This window comes from Acipenser ruthenus, chromosome 18 (genome assembly GCF_902713425.1).
Source record: "Acipenser ruthenus chromosome 18, fAciRut3.2 maternal haplotype, whole genome shotgun sequence".
NCBI classification, from domain to species: Eukaryota; Metazoa; Chordata; class Actinopteri; order Acipenseriformes; family Acipenseridae; genus Acipenser; species Acipenser ruthenus.
This window is the reverse complement of record NC_081206.1, coordinates 25816281-25835406: the sequence shown is the minus strand read 5'-3', so window position 1 is coordinate 25835406 and position 19126 is coordinate 25816281. Positions and strand designations below refer to the sequence as shown.

General features: G+C 36.4%; 3 protein-coding genes across 3 annotated transcripts; 2 read left to right on the top strand and 1 right to left on the bottom strand.

Moving 5' to 3' along the window:
* Position 1: 1 nt before the first annotated feature.
* On the top strand, positions 2 to 7824 carry LOC131698670 (serine/threonine-protein phosphatase 2A regulatory subunit B'' subunit gamma). Its single transcript, XM_058991693.1, has 13 exons — positions 2 to 173; positions 525 to 649; positions 1079 to 1183; positions 1427 to 1539; positions 1628 to 1725; positions 2528 to 2598; positions 2984 to 3116; positions 3701 to 3756; positions 4530 to 4605; positions 4745 to 4881; positions 5372 to 5509; positions 6826 to 6885; positions 7022 to 7824. Exons 1-13 carry the CDS (start codon positions 125 to 127, stop codon positions 7208 to 7210), a joined length of 1350 nt encoding a protein of 449 aa, XP_058847676.1. The 5' UTR covers positions 2 to 124; the 3' UTR covers positions 7211 to 7824.
* A 515-nt stretch (positions 7825 to 8339) lies between these two features.
* Positions 8340 to 11123, bottom strand: LOC117423088 (protein FAM177A1). The gene is made up of 6 exons (XM_034038520.3): positions 11019 to 11123; positions 10651 to 10806; positions 9770 to 9940; positions 9243 to 9309; positions 9019 to 9116; positions 8340 to 8759 (listed from the first exon to the last, which is right to left on the bottom strand). Exons 2-6 carry the CDS (start codon positions 10717 to 10719, stop codon positions 8559 to 8561), a joined length of 606 nt encoding a protein of 201 aa, XP_033894411.3. The 5' UTR covers positions 10720 to 10806; positions 11019 to 11123; the 3' UTR covers positions 8340 to 8558.
* A 94-nt stretch (positions 11124 to 11217) lies between these two features.
* On the top strand, positions 11218 to 18839 carry LOC131698669 (F-box only protein 33-like). The gene is made up of 4 exons (XM_058991692.1): positions 11218 to 11845; positions 13248 to 13358; positions 13705 to 14387; positions 15345 to 18839. Exons 1-4 carry the CDS (start codon positions 11478 to 11480, stop codon positions 15608 to 15610), a joined length of 1428 nt encoding a protein of 475 aa, XP_058847675.1. The 5' UTR covers positions 11218 to 11477; the 3' UTR covers positions 15611 to 18839.
* The last annotated feature ends 287 nt before the right edge of the window (positions 18840 to 19126 follow it).

Sequence of the window (19126 nt, the reverse complement as noted above, 5' to 3'; positions counted from 1 at the left end):
TCACTCTGTGTGAGCCAATCAGTTTGTGATTATGCGCTTTGGAAACAGACGTTAACTTCTTCAGAAGGGATAGGATATTTTTTATTTTGTTAATTTGATATTTAATGTGTCGAATAATAGCGTAATGGACTGGAAAGAGGTTCTTAAAAACAGACTTTCTGCTTCTAAGAAAGGTACAGTAAGTTAAACCCTCCCCCAGTTATCAAGTTAACGAGCGGAGCGGCGTAGGTATTTGTTATGACATATTTATTTTATAGTGATCCTCAAAATGATATACAGTATATACGTTGTATTGACTATAACTGAAGACAAAATGGAACATAAATGGTAATTTTAAACAAGTATAGCCTTTAGTAAAATATTACGATACTGCAATAAATGTACCGGGCGGTATAACTTATTTCATTCGCTTGCAAGGTTGAAGGAATATCTCCGTGGCCGGCAAGCGCTGGCAATTATATTTCATGACAACCTTAAGAAAATGTGCACAACTGTCTGTCTAAACTCTTCTATATTTCCTACAGTTGAAAAGATGGAGGAAGAGAAGAAGGAGGAAGAGATGGCACTGTTTACCAAGAATTACATGGAGTGGAAAGGGGGAGGAAAAAGAGATTATTCCTATAACAATATACCAAGATTTTACTACAGGGTACGTATACAGTATGCATGTATATATAATTAATTAATAATAATAAAAAAGTACCCATATGTATGTATGTTGAAGTACAGTGTTCTGTGGCAACCTTGTAAATATAATGTAAGCAGTGTTAGGAAATGTAGAGGATATGGGGCCATCGCCACAATATTCTGCATAAATGAGTAAGAGTCAGAATTTGTTTTCTCTAATACAAATGTATAAAGTTTGGTCGCATCTATTCTGTCTCAAAACTATCACCATCTGCAGCATAGGGCTCGAGACTACTTGTATGTTTGCTACAGCTGAACAAAAACAAAACAAAAAAACTATATAAAAGAAGAAAAAAACAACAATATGGTATTTATTTTTATTCATTTTAAAATGATTGAATATGAAAACAAAAAAAACCCTTTAATGTATGGCTTACATTCTTCCCCCAAGCTGCCAGCTGAAGATGAGGTTTTGCAACAGAAGTTACGTGAGGAATCAAGAGCAGTCTTCCTCCAGAGGAAAAGTCGTGAGCTGCTGGATAATGAAGAATTACAGGTACTCAATCAAGTGGTGACAAATATCTTGTACTGTAATTGTTTAGTTACTATGGTGATGGGCAAGAAGCTTGTTTTTATCAGGGAATGAATGAACAAGGCTTTAGGCACTGGTGTGTCTGGCTGTGAGTCCTTCAGCACACTTCTGTGCATTTATTTAGCAGATTATTGTTAGTGCTTGGATTGCTTTAATCTTTGTTAATTGCTCCTGTAGCTGTACATGTGTTTGTGCTTGTTGTTTTAGAACCTGTGGTTCCTGCTGGACAAACACCAGACACCACCAATGATAGGGGAGGAAGCAATGATTAATTATGACAACTTCTTAAAAGTCGGGGAAAAAGCAGGAGCGAAATGCATGTAAGTATTATTTATGATTAAGCATGGTGTACATTTACAGCGTATTGCCTTTAGAAATGCTAACTGCATTTTCTTTTTTGCAAAATAGGCAGTTCTTCACCGCCAGGGTTTTTGCCAAACTGTTACACAGCGACCCATATGGAAGGATATCAATAATGCAGTTCTTTAACTATGTAATGCGAAAAGGTTTGTACTTCTTTCTACTTGTTTATTAGCAATCTAGAAAATGAGTGTAGTGCGCAAGACAAGTTTGTTTTATTTGATTTCCTATACTATTGAACATTTAATTGACAAGGGACGCATTGCCCTCCAGAGGCTTTATAGGAAATTATTTGAGGGAACTTGAACAAGTTAAAATTTGAGTCTCAGCAGTACTGTAACTCTTCTGCTTTAAGGAGTCAAACTTTTTATTGTAGGAAATTTGTTCTGTTTATAAAAATGACTACAATACTTGCACGAGTAGCACATTTACATACCCACTGAATACCACAGAGTATTAATAGTCAATCTTTGAGAAGACCAGGTTTGGTTTGGTTTTAACAATCATCACAGGTTTGTACTATTAAAACTGAATTATTAATAATATTATTAATAATAATTTTCAAATGTGCCTGAGTGAGCTAACAAAAGCAGACTTAAACTACTAAAAAAATAAAATGTCGCCAAAAATTACAGTTCAATTATATCACATAGAAAAGATTCAATCCACAAACAACATATAAACAAAAACAATCAAAGTTAATAATAAATGTTCAACACCTACAAATAGCTAATGAGGCTTCAAAAAAAAAAAAAAAAAAAAAAAAAAAATATATATATATATATATAATTTTCATTATAAGAGAAGTTATGGTTTATAGTATTGTAGCAAGTATGTATTGCAAATACTTTTAAAAATCAGTTGTACATGTCTATCTATCAGATACATTGGAAATTATGTGTATTTCCATTTTTCTAAGTTTGAATTTCACTCTACATTACTTTCCAGTATGGCTTCATCAGACCAGGATTGGCCTTAGCCTGTATGATGTTGCTGGCCAAGGCTATCTCAGGGAGTCGGTGGGTGTTTTAATAAAGAGCCCAGTTCAATTAATTTTTTGCTGAGAGAAAAATATGTAATAAAATATAACAGAATGTTTAGAGCATTTTGCTGTATACATCATATTGTTTCAATCGTTTTGATATTTATATCCTTGAGCTTTACCGCTATTTGTTTATGATTACTTTGCTGCCTGCAATATGTTGTATTTATTCATAGTTGCAAAATATTAAAAATATATTTACAGAGCTTTTCTGGAGTATGTTCCATTAAAATGGATGTAGACTGTGGCAGAGTTTGTTTAAATCATTACAAGGACATAGCTTGAGTCTTGACTTGCACATATTGTTCACAGAAATCTTATACAGAGAACAGTAAAACAGGTTTATGTTTGCTATTTTTTAGGATTTAGAGAATTACATTCTGGAGCTGATTCCCACATTGCCACAGCTAGATGGCTTAGAGAAATCCTTCTATTCGTTTTATGTCTGTACGGCTGTTCGTAAATTCTTCTTCTTTCTGGATCCTCTTCGGACAGGTATTTAAAATGATATATATATATATATATATATATATATAATTACACATTATTGTAACACACACTTTAATTTTCTGTGTGTTATAGCTTTCATATGAAGGGCATCTGCTTGTTAGTGTTTATACAATTTTCCACGGGTAACATAAGTATGTTTACCAGGTGTTCATGTGACAGATTGGATTACATTGTAGTTTGCCTTCACTGAGCCTCTATAGAATTTCTTGGCTTGGCTGCAGAGGTGTGATGGTTGTGAATGGTTGGGGTGTTTTAATCCAACATATTTGTGATCTGTTCCATTGATCTAAATTGAAGAAGAGTTGAAGAGTTATTGAGAAGAATACATGTTATTGATTGCATAATGAAACCTCAGTGTCCCTTCACCTATCAGATCTTTAACAATGTAGAACATTTTTGTAATAAAATAACTAGTAGTTGTTTTTTTTAAATGTATGTCTGCAAATTAAAAGTTTTAACAAATAAAAGTATCACTGTTTAATGAAGATAGGTAGAATTACCATTGATGTATCTGAATTAATGTTTATCCACCAGAAATATAATTATTAACTTTTTTATTGTTGTTGCAGGCAAGATTAAAATCCAGGATATTTTAGCCTGCAGTTTCCTGGATGATTTACTAGAGGTAAAAGCTTCTTGTATTTTGTTTAACACTTTCAGGGCTAAATTCTCAATGCTACAGTATTTACTTCAATTCGTCATTAGCACAAATTTTTCAGAAAGGAGAAGCACACGCAATAAAGTTACCAAACCAGAAACAAACAACCAAGACTTTTAATTCAGGGGCTTGAATTAAGTATTAAGTTGTTTCTTATCTGTTTTACATGTTTAATTGGTGTTTTTTCCATTCTAGAAAAATTGCGCTAATGATGATTTGGAGTAAATAGTTTTGAGAATCTAGCCCTCAGTTTCCTTATGGGAAAATTAAACTTAATGGTATTACTTTGGGAGATCCTTTTGCAAAATCTGCTTGGATAGACTATTAGCGAGGATTCAGTTATTAAACTAATGGGACAATAGTGGGAGAGACGGATTATAAAAGATGTTTTTCAGTGAGGCCCTGTCCACACTACATAACTGATCCCGAGAACCATATTCAAAAACGCTTTAATTAATCCAGCTCAAAGCGTCCACACTAAAGTACCGTTTCATGTTTAGTTGGGCTTAATGTATACAAACACTATTAAAATAGTTTGGTTACAGTTCCTAGCAGCACAAAGGTGGTCTTGAGTACAGTATTAAAAGCTGCGTGGTATGGACGCTAAACATATTGCCAGTTTAAAGGCAACTAACACAGTTTAAAGGCATAGTGTGAACAGGGCCTGAATCAAGTGATAATTACCAGTGATCCTGTCAATTTTCAACACAATATATTTCCTGTCTTAATTTTTATTCCAGCTAAGAGATGAGGAACTTTCTAAAGAGAGTCAAGAATCAAACTGGTTTTCTGCTCCTTCAGCACTGCGTGTTTATGGTATGTTATAAGTCAGCGTATTCAAATTGTGTATGATATATTATTAGAGATAAAAAAGGAGGTGTAAATTATTTTCTTGGTATGTGGCATGTTTGCATCACTGGAATTGTATAATCTTTTTCATTGCTTTGCCCTGCAGGTCAGTATTTAAATCTAGACAAAGACCACAATGGGATGTTGAGCAAGGAGGAGCTGTCTCGCTATGGCACAGGAACCTTCACCAATGTCTTTCTTGACCAAGTCTATCAGGAGTGCCTCACTTACGATGGAGAGATGGTAATTTTAAGTTAGAATGAAGAGCTCTTTGAAATTTGGTAACGTTCCTTTGTATTAACCAACGACTTGGATAGGTGACCAGCAAGGAAACTGGGTACTGACATTATGGAGCTCTGTGCTGTAAATGATGGACATTAAATATTGTCAGGAATCTTTCAGGAAGACTAGTGATTTTCACCCAGGGGTCCTGATTAATTTCATGAGGCATATCAGTGTCACTGTCTGTCTTCTAGATAGACAGTAACCCGGGGTGTAATACTAGAACAAAAAAAAGTGAACCATGTACACGATAATGACAACAACAAAAAATCTGTATAGTACAGGTTGAAGTGTTCTAACAAATTGTGACATGCATTCAAGTATTGTTTGTGTGTTATGTGGTGCAGATTGCTGTCAATAAGACAAAGTAGATCATGGCAAAATGGTTAGTCCACTGGGCCAGTAAGCATACCTTTTATTTAACTAGTTTGTTTTATTGGGATTGTTTTAGGATTACAAGACCTATCTTGATTTTGTGCTGGCTCTGGAGAACAGGAAAGAACCTGCTGCTCTCCAGTACATTTTTAAGTTGCTGGACATTGAAAACAAGGGCTACCTCAATGTCTTCACACTCAACTACTTTTTCAGGGTGAGTAATCTTCTTTAAACAGACTAGCAAAACCGAATGTAGTTATTTACTATTACCGAAGTGCTGTTTTTCACTGGAAATCCAGCCCACACAACACTCAGTATTACTACTGGGAACAAAACATTTAATCAATGAGTTACGTTGGTTAACCTCTTCATCTGCTGTGTTTCTTAGCAACCAGTGGTGTCACATAATATTTCTATAAAAACCAGCCATTTCACAACCATATAATGTGTGCCGTTTTAGTCTTTTAAATTATATTGTTTTTAGAATATGATAATTTCAAAGAATTGCAAATATTGTTTTTTGAGTGTGTATTTGTAAATAAGGTATTACTGTGTACTTCTAGTATTTAGGACTGATATTGCCTTACAGACCCAGGTTGACTACAATTGTGTTTCATACGCAATTACACTTGCTACAAAATAATAAACATAAAACAATCATGTGTTTTATTTTAATTTTACTTTTTGTACTAATTTTAGGCATGTTTACTAAAAATAGCAGTTGCGTAGTTGGATAATTCTACTATTAACAATTTAAATAGACACTTCCAGACTCTCTTGACGACACACATTTTGTTCTAATAATCCAATTTATGTTTAATTTCCAGTATGTGTACTATAAAATACCATCAAATTTAGTAACAGTAGTAACTGCATTGAAGGAAATGTATATACTCTGAATACCTGTAAAGCTATTATTTTTAGGAAACTTTTACATTCTACTTTAAGGATGTACTGCATGTTTATTTATTTATTTATTTAAATATCTGCGTTGAAATAAGTCTGTAGACTCCTCCAAAGGTTACAGTGAAACAAAACCACTTTGTGTGTGAGCTGTCCCGTTTGCCCTTGGCCCTTGGCCTTCCTGTTTCCTGAAATAATACCTTCTTTGTGGTAATTACAGTAGTGCTGAATTGCTCAGCTCCAGTATTTCTCTAAGGGAAAGAAAGTGCCTTTATGCAACTAACGCAGGTGCACAAGTCTTAAATTGTGGCCTTGTTATATGTATAGGGTCTCTGATTTATTTTATCCAGTAGTTTGTGATTACTGAAATAGTGGTATTGAATTTTTTTTCTCCACCAGCTGTGCCTGAAGTCCATGGCTTTAAGATAATGAGATGCTAGAGACCTAGTGAAACTGAACCTCGTTTGTCATTCAATAGGCATTTGCCTGCTCTTGTTCAATAAATAACAGCCATCTATCCTGAGCTGCGTAATAGTGGGCTATAATTTATGACCAAAGAACAGTACCAAAAAAAGTGTCAATTAAATTAAGCAGATTATTAGACTTTTTGTTTTGAATTGTACACAGGCCATCCAGGAACAAATGAAATTACATGGACAGGAGCAAGTATCTTTCCAAGATGTAAAGGTAAAGATGACACTCTCTATCATTTTTCTTTGGTGCACTGATGATTGAAAAGCAAAATTAATGTTTTTTAAACATCCTATCTATTTTTTTAAGTGGAACATTTCAGATTTAATATGGTCCTTTTCTTGTATTGAAGGATGAAATCTTTGACATGGTGAAGCCCAAGGACCCTTGTAAGATCACCCTTCAGGATTTAGTGAACAGCAGCCAGGGAGACACTGTCACTAGTATCCTCATTGACCTAAATGGCTTCTGGACCTATGAAAACAGAGAAGTCCTTGTGGCTAATGACAATGACAGCAGTGCTGATCTGGATGATACATGATAAACATATCATCAACATATTTGTAACCATCAAATTGCAGAAGCAGACTATCTCTCACCTCCCCAAACACCTGGTGCATGCAACAATTAGTGCACTTTAAATACAAGAGCAAAATCTACTGGCCATTATTTGGATCACTCGTGACAAACAAGTGGCACCTTGGAACCAAGCAAGGAAAATTGATTACTGTAGCTTTGTAGCCTCTAGGGTTTGCCCCTGCCATTTTATTTATGAACATATTCAATTAACAATGTCATGGTTGTGCCTTTCTAAGCTGGACTCAACCTCCAAGGTTGTTCTAGTTGGTTGTTGCTGGAGATCAGCTGTACAAGGGAAAACACTGCAAATTACATTAGCCTATTAATATTTTAATTACATTCTCAGACAATGACATACAGTACATAAATACAGGTCTGATTAATAAAGTTTATTAAGCTGTATTATATACAAAATAACATACAAAACATTTTTTGCTCATTATAAAATCCTTCCCTTTTTAAACATTTGCATAAATAAATTATAAAATTGATTTATAGACAAAGGTATCTGTCGTGGATTCAAACAAAAAGTGCAAAACTGATTCCATATGGTGTGTTATTTTTAGTTTTTGTTATTTTGTAATTTAAGGCATGCACTTAATTTTCCAAGAACATGTTCCAAAAGTTTTGCAAATAAATATTCTATATATTTAATTTTCATTGTTGTGAAAAATGACGTCAATCTAATTCCCTTAAACCTAACGCACATGTAATTCTGTGCAAAAAAACAGTTTGTATGGCTGCGGTATACTGCCATTTTAGTATGGGTGTTTATATATATATATATATATATATATATATATATATATATATATATATATATATATATATATATATATATATATATATATATATATATAGCAGTACCAGATGTATCCCTTACATAAAAAAATGACAATCAGATATTCTGTTAAAACTTAAGTGAATAATCCTGTTAAAGCACTTTACAACCAATTGTGTTGATGCAAATGGTCACATATACACTGCAATAGCAAGATGCCCCAATGTTTCTAATTAAGCATTAGAACTAGTTGCAGGAGGCAGGTTTTCAAATTAAATTTCAGGCTTTACTACACTACTGTTAGCCAGTATTTTATTTTTTTAATTTTTTAAACCTCCATAGGCTTGTTGTATAAATGTCACTGGGATATAAAATATATGTATGATCTCAGATGTATGTGGTAAGACTATCTAAAAATTTTGCAATATTGTATATTTCACAAGGGAGATGTTAATGGCAAGAAAAACAAAAATAAGAACTGAAAACTTTTGCAAAGGATTTGATTCCGTTTTTTTAAATGGTTGTACTATTATGTGGGAATGGGTGCTGGAACTCTGCTGTTCTCCGGACTTGCACAGGGATCGTTTTCCAGCTCGAAAGTAACATTAACAAACGAAGCAGATCCCTCTGGCTGTTCAGTGTGCGGTTCTGGACTTTCCTGGCTCTGCTGCTCCTGGAAATTACGCTCTGCCTCCTCAGACATGCGGTTCTCCTCCTCCTCTTCTTCTTCCTACAGGAAATATAGCATAATAAGTCAAAGTGAGGGAATACATGCACAAGAGATGTACGGATAGCCCTTAACTGGATGAGGACACCAAGACAAAAAAATAATCATATCTTCTCTACAGATCTAAAAGACTGGTGGATCTAAATAATGTCACTCTTTAAACTAATCCTGATGTTGTTTACCCTTAAGGGTGATGTTACCTGATTGAGTGTGGCTCTGTTTAGTCTGAAGTTTTAAAACTATTGCACCCATAAATACACACCTCCTTCTTCATCCTGTAGTACTCATCAATGGCATACTGGTATTTAGGTGTACTTATTCCAAACAGTGAGGCCATTTTTTCTCCAAGAAAGTCACACACTGAAATAAATAAAATAGATTTTACTGTTATTTAAAATGCATCTTCCTACCATGATTTTGGCTATATCTCAACCTTCCTAGCAGAAACAGTTTTCCAGTCTCATTAATAGAATATTATGAAAGTACCTGATATCGTGGTAGTGGCTGCCCTCCACATGTGGAAAAAGAGGTATGGTCTCCAAGTCAGCTTTGACTGAAAAACAAAAATGTTCAATTTTCTGTATTGTCGTGCTCAATATTTATTTTAAAGATCCGATTTTATTTGAGAGCAAAACCAGTTGTTCTCAAAGCTGTGGCCAGCTGACTTGCAGGGGTTATAAAGCCATGTACTCACTGTTTTTGCTTTTGCACTATTTGATAAATTTAAATTGTATTTTACTTTTTGAAATAAGTAGTTAGTTAAAAGTCAAGATTGAAAATGATCATGCCCTCAGTCTTACGAGCGTAAAAAAAAAACCAGAATATGTGCCGTTGGACAAAAAACAAACGATAACTACTTAAATTAATATCCGGATTTGCCTACAGCCGCACAATCAGTAAAGTTAAATTCATGGTGGATATTGCAATAATAATAATAATAATAATATTAACAATAAAGTGCCTTTATCAACGTTGTGACAGTAGTGAAAAAATGTTTTCAGCAACCCACTTACTGGATCGACTGCAGGAAGCATTTCTTTTTTCTCCGGCTCCTGTTCTTCATCCGTGCTGTACTCTTCCATGGTGTCTCCGCTGGCAAAGTGAATAATCCGCCGTGGCACCTTCTGCTGCTTCTCCTTTCCAATCTCCCCTAGTTCCACACTTTCAAAGTCTTTCCCAGCATTCTGAGACATAAAAATACAGTTCATGGTGTGTCTGAGCACAAAGCACAAACAATCGGCCATTCCAGCCCAAGCTGAAGTCACAGCCTGAGTCTGCATTTAACATACTACACTACACATACAATATATTTGTACAAAAAGAGAGAGAGAATTGCTTAGACATTTTTTAAAAAAGTACCTCTGTATTATGATCTACGGAAAGTGAAGCAGACGAATATTGTATTGTGATGTTTGACTTGTACTGAAATGTAGCCATACTTCATGTACCTAAGGCTAAGCAGACATTTTCCGTGTAGCTTTGCCTTGGTTCTTTTGACACTGGAGGACATACTTCAAAATGATGTATTTAACATATTCGTGTCTTCAATAAAATGGTGATAGGACTATAGAACATGTCATTAAATGTTTAGTGGCTGCAACAGCAAACAAAACATTACAAAATAACTTGGTAGGAGTCTTAAACTGAGGGCCGCATTACCGTAATTAGAAAGGTGTAACGTACATAAATTCAACACAACCGTTTACCCTTTGAATATAAAAACAACATACTTTTTGTGATCACATAATTCTGCCACCTGGTTACTTCTGTTGCTGGTAGTTTCTCAAACGGCAACTTACAAACAAGTTCCACTAATTAAGAGTTTTAGTATTGTTGATTAAATCATGCATTGTCACCAAACCATTAAAATCATACCCATTACAGGTTAATTTACCTTACTGCCATCCATTTTTTGTCCCAAGGAAACGTTGACATTTGTTAGATAAAGCGACAGATCAGCCATCTCCAATTTCCCCTCCTACCGAGTATCTCGTTTGTGGTGCTTTTCTTCAGTGAATAAAACCAGGAAGTGACACAGCGTGAGTAAATGCTGGAGATTTAAAGAGACAGTTCTCGTTATAAGAGGTTGCGCTTAAAAAATGGAGGGATGGAGGACTTAGGAGACAAATCAAAACCGGCAGGGCAGAATATCACAAACGACTCAGTGACTGAACACATCAAACTACTGGCAGTTGAGACTAACTGATTTTTTTGTCATGACTTACATGTTATTGTTTAACTATAATCTATAATAAACTTCACCTTATTAATGTTGTTTATCCCGTTCTTCAGTCTTCGTTTTGGGCACGCAGATAAAACAGTATAACAAACTCCCTCTGCTGGAAGCAGGCAGGTATAGCAAAAATAACAGGTTGGACCATACCATAACTTTAAGCGTGTTTATCAGCATTGTGTCACCTTCAAGCAAGGGAGTAAACATGGGTAATAAAAATGGTATTATAGCGGGTAAAATCAAACGCTTTTTTTTCAATACTGTTATTATATTTGAATAAATAAAAAATAAATTAAAGTGTTGTTCCCCCTGTGTTAGGTTTGTGGTTCGCTCCAATAGTAGTGAAGGGGATGCTGCTGGGCGCTGTTTGTTTTCTCTAGTGAATCTCTGTTGAGTGCTGTAATTGTTGCATATTGATAGACTGTGTCTCAGAAACACAGATCGGTTAAATTACTTTATCAGGAGCAACAGTACATAGTGTACCGGCCATGGCTCTATACGGGGGTGTTGGAGCCTCGGCCTTGCCCAGCGAGCTGATAGTCCACATCTTCTCCTTCTTGTCGGCCCGGGATAAGCTGCGGGCCTCGGCTGTGTGCTCCCGTTGGAGGGAGTGTCTCTTTTATCCAGCGCTGTGGCCTGAGCTCAAACTGCGGCTCGGCAGAGGCACTGGCGGAGCAGGCTCCAGCTCTGACGAGACCCCCAAGCTGGAGTTTCTCATGCGGAAGTTTGGCTCGTTTGTTCGTGAGCTGCAGCTGGAGTTTGCTCCAGTCGAAGGCTACCCTGTCCGCTGGAGGGATTCCCTGAACAACTACCTGGAACAGGTGCTGTGCGTGCTGAGGAGTCTGAAAAATAACAGGTAATGAAAACCTGGCAAGTGTTGCATTATTAAATATATTGGTGGGTGCATTATTTTATAGTTTGATATGTCGTCCGTTTATACCTTAATATTACGTACCATTCCCTACTATACTTCCACTACGCATCTGTTACCCTGCTTTCCATTTAGGATATATATATATATATATATATATATATATATATATATATATATATATATTACAGGCGCCCTCTTTGTCATTCCCATGTCATTTATGAGATACACTACTAGTCACTTAGACAGTTGACCATCGATTTAACTCAGCAGCTCCAACTACGACGCATCTGGAAAAAGACCAAAAAAAACAGGTAGCTAGCATTGCCTGAGCACGCGCAAACAGAAGCATCGTATATTGTGTATTAAGCCCTAGTAAGTGTTGTAATAGCTTATTGTAATTTCACTACACACCGTGTGTTAATTAAATAAATAAATAATTGTCATTAAAAATTACATATCAATTGTTTTCAGGTGAAAGTTTATGTATTTATTTTCTAAATATAGGCCTAATGTTTACCTTTGTTGTATTCATAAATATTTACCGTGTTGGAAAATACTGTCACTGTAAGTTAAATTATATAACTGCATGGAATAAACATATAAGTATTTATTATGTGTGCAAACCTGACGCAGTTAAACCGTAGGCTAATTTTAATGTGATGTCATTTCCATCTGATACAAGCAATGCCTCCACTCCCAAAGTGATTTGAATCGTGACCCTTTTCTAAGATTTCCTTTTTTAAAATGTAGCATCACTGAATTTATTTTAAGTTACATTGTGTATATGCAGTACAAAAAAAGGACAACATTAAAAAAAACAAACAAAAGAACAACAACAATCCAAAAGTATATTATAGAAGAATGTTGTAGAGTCAAACAATTTACGGAACGTACGGTGCCTTTCTGTGCATTTTTTTTTTCTGCTGGAACAGCAAATCTGTTGTAGAATGGGGTTTACTCGTGTTTAGAAAACGATAGACTAGGCCAAGAGATTCGATTACTATTACAAGTAATGTATAAGTAAAGATGAGAATCCTTTTTATGTGATTATGCTATTTTAATTTAGTTTTGAACTTTACCAATAAGGCTATGTATATTTCTGATAAATGGTTACAAGACTTACGGGTCAGTGTTTAATAAACCAAAAACTTTTCTTTCTTATGATCATGTTCAGAGACTACAGGCATTTGTCATCTCAGTGTTCTGAACAAAGTGGGACAAAAAATGTTCATTTATTCAGCTTCACTACAAAGGATGTCTTGGCTACCATAGCTGAACTTTTCGACTTTCGTTTTTATCTTTCCCAGTTTCCCTAATCTGCGACTATCATGGCGATTTGCTCCCAGCTAGTCATCATTATAAGATTCTTGCTTGTGTTTTACAGGAATCTACAGAAGTTGAGCCTCTATGGAGACACATGCATCCTCCAGGAGGAAGGGATTCTAGATGGCACCCATCTCACCCAGGTGGACCAGGGAGGCAAGAAAATTAAAGAGTGAGTTAACTTACATAAATGTGTTCCAGGCCAAGGATGGGCAGTTCCTAATCTGGAGTTTTGTGGGGTCTAGTTACATTCCTTTTTCTGCTTTAGCTGTTTTGATGTTGTTCATAGTAGCAACCAGTATCCAGTTTCCAAATCGTTTATCAGACGCTAATCAACAATAATTGAAGCATTGAGAACACACACATTTTAACAAAAGCCTTTAAAAGCAACTGAAAACATTTAATGTGCTGGTAATATAATATACACGAGGTGTGAGCACAACGTTTTTCATAATGTTTCTTTTTTTATTTTATTGTTGTTTAGTTTTAGGGTTTTTAGCTATGCTCTATGCTTGCAGGATAAAGCAGCTGTTTGAAGAGACCCTGGCCAGTAGCAGGCAGCTGAAATGGCTGTCTTCTGCGTTCATGCTGGATATGGTTACCCCTAACTCTCTGTCGACAATGTCCAACCTCAGTGCCAACTCCCTGGAGCATCTGAGCCTGCTGGACAACCAGGCCCCACCCCTTATTCCATCTATCGAGTTGGGGCGCCTGCTTAACCTGCACTCCCTCGCCTTGGACTTCTGTGACTTCACCTCCGAGATGTGCCAGGTACTCTCCAACAGTGACCACATGCCTTTGCACCGACTCTCCCTCGTGCTCCACGGCACAGTGCTGCACAATAAACCACTGGACATCACGCCTGGCGAGGTGGATTGGCAGGCGCTAGTCCGCCACAGTGCCAATTTGCGGGTGTACATCATGGCACTGGATGTACACAGCCAAGATCTGCTGAGCGTGCTGAAGCCTAGCCTGCCCCTGGAGAGGATCCACTTTGACAGCTACTCCACCTGCGCCTCCGAGGCTGCCCTGGATCTCATTTCCAGGCAGTACTGCAAGACCCTCTCCCACTTCATCCTCGTGAGGGACCTGATGGAGAGGGATGACACCGGCTTCCCTGACCTCAGTGACAACCGCAACGAGGACCCCTTGGTCCTCCTCGCCTGGAGGTGCACGCATCTCTCTCTCCTCATCATTCACGGTGAGTCTTGGCACTTTAATTTGTATGGAGAATTTAATAATACAAATCTGGGCATTTCGGAAAGACCGTCATTTTTAAAATGTAATTGTTAATGCTAGTTGGCAGAGACTGAAAAAATGCTACAACTAAACTGTGAAATTCATTATTGTACACCCATTTGCAGAAATTCCAAGCAGTAAGAAACCCGAGTCATGCAACCTTTTAATTAAGACTGATCTTGAGTAAAGTTTGTAGCATCATAATTTTAACAGTGTCTTTAGATTGTATTTATAGTTTTCAAAGCTTTCTTTTTTTGAGGATCTGACCATGTTTAGATTTTCACTGCTTGTAATATATATTCTGTGAATAAAGCATGTATGATGGTGGTGGTGTGTTCTCTAACTTCACCTATGCATTATACCCAGGAAGGTGCATTATTAAATGATGATTTGCATTCCACTAAATTGCTGAACTGCAAGTTGAGTTTGCAATTTAAATGTTAATTTTAGTTTGTCATTAATTGGATTAATATTGTACTGTTCTGTAACACCAGGGATATTGTAGTTGTTCATAGCAACATTTTTAAAAAATACATATATTTAAGGTTGTCCATTAGATTAATGGAAACACAAACCCAATCAAAAAAGGGAACATTTAAGGTATTAGCATTTGGGGTATAAGCAAAATATGATTGTGTTGAAGTGTGTGTTGTATTTGGATGAAGATCTAGGCTTTTTCAGGGAATAATAATCATCATCATTTGTGGTCAATAATAATAATAATAATAATCGGACTGTTCTCAGCTTAAAAAGATGATGGATATAGTAGTATCAGTTTTATTTAGGTGTTGCCATCTAGGCTAAAAAAAGCGGAAACATTTTTGATAATCCATAATCACCCACTTTCCATTTTGTTCAATGAGTAGTTTATTTAAAACCCCAAACACTTTGAACATATCTATTTGTACATTGTATTTAGGTTACACTGTGTGGGCTCACAATTTGATTGCGATATCTCGGCTCCGTGGCTCCAACTTGAAGGTGCTGGCAGTATCTGAGGAGAGCATCGACTTTGACCAGGATCAGCTGCTGTTCCAGGATGAGGACCCCATCCACAACCTGATCGAGGAGGTGTCCTTGGGCCTTGGTCGACCCTGGAACCCCATGATGGACACCAATATTGTCCTCAGTGAACCAACACAGCACTTTTTCCGGGAGATGCAGCGATTTAGCGAGGGCATTTAGCCAGTTCTCCTTGTGGCTCCTTTAGGCAAATAAGGGCCACATCTTTTTCATTATTCTAATTATTATTTTTGTTTTCCTGTAGTGTGAACTAACCCTTTATATGTGCTGTGTTTAATCAGTATTAGCTCTATATTTATATCTATCTATATATCTTGCTTTTTATCTGAGAGTATAGTCGGGTATTGGTTTAGTAGCTAATGAGTGAATGTGAGGGAAGGGATTTCACGGCTAGCTAGCAAAATGATTGGACGGGTGATTCTTCATAGGATTTTTAGAGCAGTCATAAACTAGAAAACCCCTAGTCTACCATTAGTATATCCGTCCCTGCAACTGAAGTGATTGTGATCCTGTTCCTTGCTTGTCTTCCAGTCAAGGAAGGAAGACTGATGAAAACTGGTACTGTCCTATACTTCAGCCATCCTAATCATTTTCTAAGGTGTTGCTGAACTTGAGCAGAGGACCCTGCTGACTCCATTTGATATTTACAAACATATGGTTATATCTTTAACCTTCATTCCCAGGTCACTGTCAAGAGTTGCAGTCTACAAGAAGTGATGGGCAGAGCTGGGATCTAAACTTTCAACCTGCTCTGCCACATGTGGGTTAGTAGTTTTCTAGACTCATTATACCTCTCTTACAGATCAGATGTCGTGGAAGCAGCCTATTTTCAGTACTGTGTCTCAGAAAGGCAGCACAATGCTAGCTGTATGACGCAATCTATTTATTGGTCTTGAGTCACAGTTGCCTTGGATATCCAATTGTTCCTATAAACTGCTGATCTTCTGTAAACCTGTTATAGGCCCAGTCCTGTGCCAGTAGTCGGCGAGTATGTGACTGGTTGTTTGTCTGCCAACATTCTCCAAAGCAAGACTAAAATCATATTAACATCACTAGATGAAATTTCCGATTACAGCAAAAGTGAGCCGTTTAATGTTCGTGTACGTGTGAGTTGGTGATCAGAGGTCAGTTGTCCTGCAATTTATATTTAATTTATTAAACTACCTTTGTTCTAAACATCCAGTTAAACAGAACATATGCACTTATTTGGTACCAGTGCTGTTCACACTGACTTCATAGGCATAGGCCACTTATTGCAAAGAGTGATGAATGCTGTAAGGAATTTTTTTATTTTTTTTTGCAGTTGTTAAAATCTTCTAAGGAATGAAACATGTGTATACTTTGTTGCAGTTTAAACTGATACTAATTGATCATGCTGTGCCACATTCCAGAAAGTTTGCTTGTTTAACCAATATCTGTTTTTTTGTTCAATTGCATTTAGTTTTGTGAGTTAAATATTAATGATGATAGTCGAAGAATATACAAATGCTTCAATGTGTTTTGCTAGGAGGAGAAATGCAAGAGTTAAGATAGAGGTTTGCCTCATGGAAATATATCAATATGTCAAATCTTACCAGTGAACAGTGGGCAACAATCTTTCTCAGGGTTACTGTTAGACTAAGGGGTGGGAGAGGAGTTTACCTACTCAGGCCTGTGATTGAAAGCTAGTCGTGAAAAACCCTTCTCAGCAAGTCACTGGATTTTAATTCTGTCAGCGCCTGTGTCAGCTGCCAAAGATAATGGAAATAAAAACCTTATGAAGTGCCCACATGCTGGCAGGGGCAGACCAATGGCTGGTCAGCCAGGGTATACTACTAGATTTACGTACTAAGAAGTCAAAGTTCGACCTGTGTGGGACACAGCTGTGCTGTGGCTTGGTCAACAACTTTAGAACTCTTTAACCATGCACCTGTTTCACTGTGAAGAGTGAATGTAATTCATGAAAACAACTGAAACCGTTGGTTCTATCAAACCTGTAAGCTGCTATGAAACGTAAAGGAACATTCCACTGGGGAGTTGAAAGGCCAAATGTCTGCATTAAATAATTTTTATTTTTTTATTTGTTCTGTTTGGAAAGGGGTCCAAAAGCATCCAGATAACTGGTCTGTGATGAGTGAATACTATTTTTCAAATAGTCCTAAAAAGGGTTCAGTGTTTTCTTTGCACCGATCTTTATAGCAAGGGACGGACTATCAGTTGCTCATTAAAGTGGACGACCAGTTACTTATTTTAAAACTTGGAGCCCCATTTCTCTCTCTTTTTTTTTTTTTTTTTTTCTTTTTTTTTTTTTTCTTTGTTGGTTGGGTGGGAAAAAACTTCATAAGACAATGTACGCATTCCTAATCCAAATGCATCATTGCATTTTAATGAAAGCTCTTTCTACACTCCAGTGTTTTAATGCGGTCCAACAGTTGGCTTTGCTGTGTGTTTTACCTTGCATATTGTCAGTTTACCTTGTTTTTTAAGGTGGGACATACCAGCCTGAGCTTGGTAATAAAATCAGTGTGTGGCCTTTTACAGGAGGAGATGACCGTAGATGCTTCCTATTTTCAGGTTAATCCCATTTTGATGACGTCTTTTAAAACCAGAGATGTCTGAACAAAATCAATCTTGCATAATAAAAAATAGCAAACTATGCAAGAGGGATGCATACAAGCGATGTCTTAGGAAGTTTTTTTTTCTGTATGTATATCATTTAAAAAGGTAAAAAACATATTTGCATTGATACTTGGCCTTATTGTTTTAAAATCTTGATGCTTCGGAAGCCAATTTAGTTTCAGGGGCAACCGCGGGTACAGACATGGTCTCTGTGAGACTTTCCACCTGACCCCAGTTTTAAGTGGTACGAATGTTGTGCATTTATTGTTTAAATAAATCAGGACAGTTTGCAATAATGAAGTCGTAAAGTGGCTACCGTGGGTTACTAGCAGTGCTAAGACCTGGCTGCTACCTTATAAACTTCTTTGAAAATAAATAAATAAACTGTGTGTATGTATGTATGTGTGTGTCTGTATACATACAGTACATACATACATATGCAACAGATGTCCAGATTCTATTTATGAACAAAAAAAGTTTATAAGCGTATCGTTTTACAAAAATGGTTTTACCATCTTAATGTTTAATATTTTGACAGGTGTGCACTGTCTCTATTTTTGTCTCCAGTGAGCACATAGCGTTCGGATTTTATATGTACATCAGCAAACGTGAATCCACTGGCACCGTGAACATGCCAGATGTGGTGAGATTTTATTGAATGAAAGTGATCAGATTTATCTAAAGGAAAAAAAAAACCTGACAGACATGAGTAAGGCAATCCAGATGAATGTTGTTGTTTGATTTAGTGTTGAATGCATTTTATTTTAATCGATGAATAAAGCATTTAAGAAAATGCTGTTTTTGTTTTGAATTTATTTCAACTTTATTTACATTTTGATTTCTGCTAACCAGCTAATGTAATGCTACTAGTAATTCTGTCTTTTAATAGTCATTTAATAACCACAGTGCTCCCTTGTTTGACGATCTGGTAATTCACAAATTGAGCTAATTAACTGTTAGACCACCTTGACAGTAAAATGCACTGTGTGAAACTCTACTGTGTAAGGCCCATTCACTGCTTTTTTTTTTTTATGTTCACGACACATGGCATAATTTTGAGTTTTTAAAAATAACCCACTA